This window comes from Capsella rubella, unplaced genomic scaffold (assembly GCF_000375325.1).
Source record: "Capsella rubella cultivar Monte Gargano unplaced genomic scaffold, Caprub1_0 scaffold_1, whole genome shotgun sequence".
Classification (NCBI taxonomy): Eukaryota; Viridiplantae; Streptophyta; class Magnoliopsida; order Brassicales; family Brassicaceae; genus Capsella; species Capsella rubella.
Window position 1 is genome coordinate 428,146 of NW_006238923.1, and position 4,234 is coordinate 432,379.

At 34.7% G+C, this 4,234-nt stretch overlaps 1 protein-coding gene across 1 annotated transcript; it reads left to right on the forward strand.

The window, feature by feature from the left end:
* Positions 1 to 1,686: 1,686 nt before the first annotated feature.
* On the forward strand, positions 1,687 to 3,617 carry LOC17897802 (B3 domain-containing transcription factor NGA3). The gene is made up of 2 exons (XM_006305111.2): positions 1,687 to 1,964; positions 2,128 to 3,617. The coding sequence occupies exon 2, from the start codon at positions 2,321 to 2,323 to the stop codon at positions 3,398 to 3,400; it is 1,080 nt and encodes a 359-aa protein (XP_006305173.1). The 5' UTR covers positions 1,687 to 1,964; positions 2,128 to 2,320; the 3' UTR covers positions 3,401 to 3,617.
* The last annotated feature ends 617 nt before the right edge of the window (positions 3,618 to 4,234 follow it).

The following is a 4,234-nucleotide window of genomic DNA, read 5'->3' on the forward strand; positions in this document are numbered from 1 at the left end:
CTTCCAATATTAATAAATAATTATGCTGTTTAATTGATTACTAGGGAAATATTTGACCAGGTGTGGCAGATTTAGACATTTTCTTGCTGTCTCAAAACATCAAACGCTCTTGTTATGGATGTTGATGATTATGACACATGAATAAAATAATATTTGATATTTTGGTCATTATAGTTAATATACCCTCTTTTGACATAAAATTTGATTATATCTTTAATGTGTTTTTTTTTTTGTGGCAGAAAACGATGAGCGTGAAGCAAACATCATATAAGACATCGTGAGGATTTGATAAATATATTTTACAAAGATGTGTATTAAATATAGACACATGTATATACATGAATTGATATACTTGTATTTGCTTATTTTTAATTTGTTTTGTTGTGATTGATGATTTTGGACCACAAAAAACATGGACACATTACAACCAAACCTACTTTTTCCAAGTGATCTCTAAATAACTTCATAGTTAACTATAAATTGGGTAATTAATTATGTGTTTTTACATCGAGATGATCAAAATTTCATTATTTAATCTTTCTTAAAACAGTATTATACTGTTAACCCACGTGACTCGATCTGACAAAAAAAAACTTAATTAAACAAAATTTGAAAACAGATAAAAGTAACCCAAACATCAATTATGGTTAATCAGTATTAATAATGTTCAAATGTATTTAAATAGCATTATTATAAAAGTTCAAGTGACAATCTTAAATTTTTTTGAAAAGATTTGACTTCTCATATCACATTGTACATATGGGGTTTCGTCGCATTTTCAGAAACCTTCACATTTAATATTGTTCCCACTTTGTTTAGCAACTTATCAAAGTAAGAGAGTTCTAATGCCGTTCGAAATAATAACGTAAACACTCAAATTTTGTGGTACGTAGGGTTCAATAAGATCCACAAACGTAGAAACGAATGAGCGAAGGATATACCCAGCGACGGTCCAGGACGTTACATCATATATATATATGTGTGTGTACACATTTTTTTGTAATCATGGCATGCCAACAATAGTACTTTTTCGAAAGAAAAAAAAGAAATCTGGAATAGTAGTAGGTAAGGATTATAATTAATTTAATGTGATAAAATGCGTGCATGCATATATTTACAGTGTTTTTGTAACACAGATAATATTCTATATTCGGGAAAAATGTGCATTGCTTTTCTGATAAATACGTATTGGTAGTTTACATAAATATTACCTGAGTCACGTACTAACGAACAAAAACTGTATATAAATTCAAATTGTTATAATTAGTGCTAACCAACAATAATTGGTAAAAAAAAAAAAATTAGATAAGTACAAAATAACATTGCTTTAATTAACAAAAAGGAAATAGACACGTATACTCAGTTGTAATACCAAAAAAGAAAAAGGAAAAAAAACAAGGATTAACGGAATCTCAAATACCGTCGACAACTGAACTATGATGTATATAAAGATTTTGAAATTTCAATACAAAGAGCTAATTCGAAGCCTAATGAAAAGGACAAGAAGCTCACATGACCCGAACCATATCATTCATGGGCCCCTACGCATTACTCGGTACCAATCGGTACCAATCTCACTCTCTCTCTCTCTCTCTCTCTAAAGTCTTGAAACTCTATCAAGAATCTCAAGCCACCATTATTTTCTTCGTCCTCATAAAGAGAAAGAGAAAGAGAAAGATCCTCTCTTGTTTGGCAAGAACCCAATTTGAGTTCCAAGTCCTTTTATTTGCTTTGATCTTTCTCTTTCCTTTGTTTCATTTTGTTAGTCAACGAGAATTTATATACAGTAGCTCTCTATATATATATATATGCATATATAGTCTGCTTCCGATTCTAGGGTTTTCATATTTTCTTCTAAATTTTCATGGTCAAAGGAGAAAATCAAAGAACCAATCGAACCAAGAAGAGAAAGAAAACTTCATAATCAAAATCTCTCTCTCTCTCTCTTATTCTTATATTATAAGGTGAGACCACAGCAGAACTTTAATTTATATTTTTCCTACTTCCCTTCTTTTTATATATTCTTCCCCATTAATTCAGCTACCCTTTTTTTTTATAATTGTGGCTAGATTTTGGTTTTTGTTTCCTCTCTTTAATATTTATCTATCCATCTATTGTATGTTGAAGATCTCGAGTTGAGTCATCATCGTCAATGGCTTTGAAAAGTAGCCGCAACAATTCTCCGATTCAAGAACAAGAGAAAGGTTTAAATTCCATCAAGGCTCACTAAAGAGTCCAAGAACCACACAGGGGAGATTCAATTCAAGAACCGTACGTCTCATAAATCAAGATTTCTCCAACGAAAACCAGATAATTCGTCATGGATCTATCCCTAGCGCCGACGACAACAACAAGTTCCGACCAAGAACAAGACAGAGACCAAGAGCTAACCTCCAACATCGGAGCAAGCAGCAGCTCCGGCACAGGAAACAACAATAACAACCTTCCGATGATGATGATTCCACCGGCGGAGAAAGAACACATGTTCGACAAAGTGGTAACACCAAGCGACGTCGGAAAACTCAACAGACTCGTGATCCCTAAACAACACGCGGAGCGGTATTTCCCACTAGACTCGTCAAACAACCAAAACGGCACGCTGTTGAACTTCCAAGACAGAAACGGCAAGATGTGGAGGTTCCGTTACTCGTATTGGAACTCTAGCCAGAGCTACGTGATGACCAAAGGATGGAGCCGTTTCGTCAAAGAGAAGAAGCTCGACGCAGGAGACATCGTCTCTTTCCAAAGAGGTATCGGGGATGAGTCTGAAAGATCGAAACTTTACATAGATTGGAGGCACAGACCAGACATGAGCCTCGTCCAGGCACACCAGTTTGGTAATTTCGGTTTCAATTTCAACTTCCCGACCACTTCTCAATATTCCAACAGATTTCAACCATTGCCGGAATACAACTCCGTCCCGATTCACCGGAGCTTGAACTTAGCAAACCACCAACGTTCGTATTATAACAACAACCAGCGTCAAGAGTTTGTAGGGTATGGTTATGGGAATTTAGCTGGAAGGTGTTACTACACGGGATCACCGTTGGATCAGAGGAACATTGTTGGATCAGAGCCGTTGGTTATAGAGTCAGTCCCTGTGGTTCCCGGGAGATTAACTCCAGTGATGTTACCGCCGCTTCCTGCGCCTCCTTCTACGGCGGGAAAGAGACTAAGGCTCTTTGGGGTGAATATGGAATGTGGTAATGACTATAACCAACAAGAAGACTCTTGGCTGATGCCACGTAGGGAAATGGGTGCATCTTCTTCTTCTTCTTCTTCAGCTCTGCGACTAAATTTATCGACTGACCATGATGATGATGATGACGATGATGGTGGTGATGATGATCAATTTGCTAAGAAAGGGAAGTCTTCATTTTCTCTCAATTTCAATCCATAAGAAGTTCTCAAATTCTTCTTTTTTTTTTTATATATATATCATTACTCAATTTCCAAGGGTATTATTAGAGTCTAGCTAGTAAGAGGAAGCAAAACGATCTTCTTCGTTTTTGTTTTTGGTTATGAGTTTTGTTTCGACATGTTTATCTTGATGTTCATCACTAGGCTTTTGTTACCATATGCTGAAACTCGTATTTGTATATAAACTTATATATGAATATGATTAACATAAAATAACATGTTCACATGTCTCAAATTTTTAGTTAATTTATATCCATCATATTCGTTATACTTCATTGTTTACTATACTCATCATCTTCATAAATTCTATATTAATCTGAACACTTGACACTAGGTGAAACTGCCTCTAGCTGCTTATAGACTCTTAGCCATCAATAAAACAGTGTTCATCTTTCTTTCTTTCTTTTTCAGTTTTAATAGAATTTGAGATTATAATTATTGATTGAGTGGGAAAGAAAAGCTTATAAATTTCATGAATTGTACTATCTGTGCCTATCTCCCTACACTGACAAAGTGTTTCATGGTACATTCTAAGCTAATGGGCAGGTCCAAAAAAAGCCTCTCTTTTTTCTCTCTCTAATGGTCCTATTTTGTTTGTTTGGTTACTCTTGTAATTTTGCTCGGTTAAAGAGATTTTTGCAGGTTATGGGCAGAGAAAATAAAGAGAAGCTAGCTATGGAAGAAGGACTGATCCTCCATCCATATAGTAATTTAATTTATATAGCAGTAAAAAGAACAAAAGGTATGATATGTTTTCACATCGTTTGACTTTTTATGATCACAGATTTCATTAATTTCTCATTTTCTACTAATT

What these genes read in the sequence shown, in the direction of transcription:
- LOC17897802 (XM_006305111.2), top strand. Translation starts at nt 2,321, where the DNA reads ATGGATCTATCCCTAGCGCCGACGACAACAACAAGTTCCGACCAAGAA.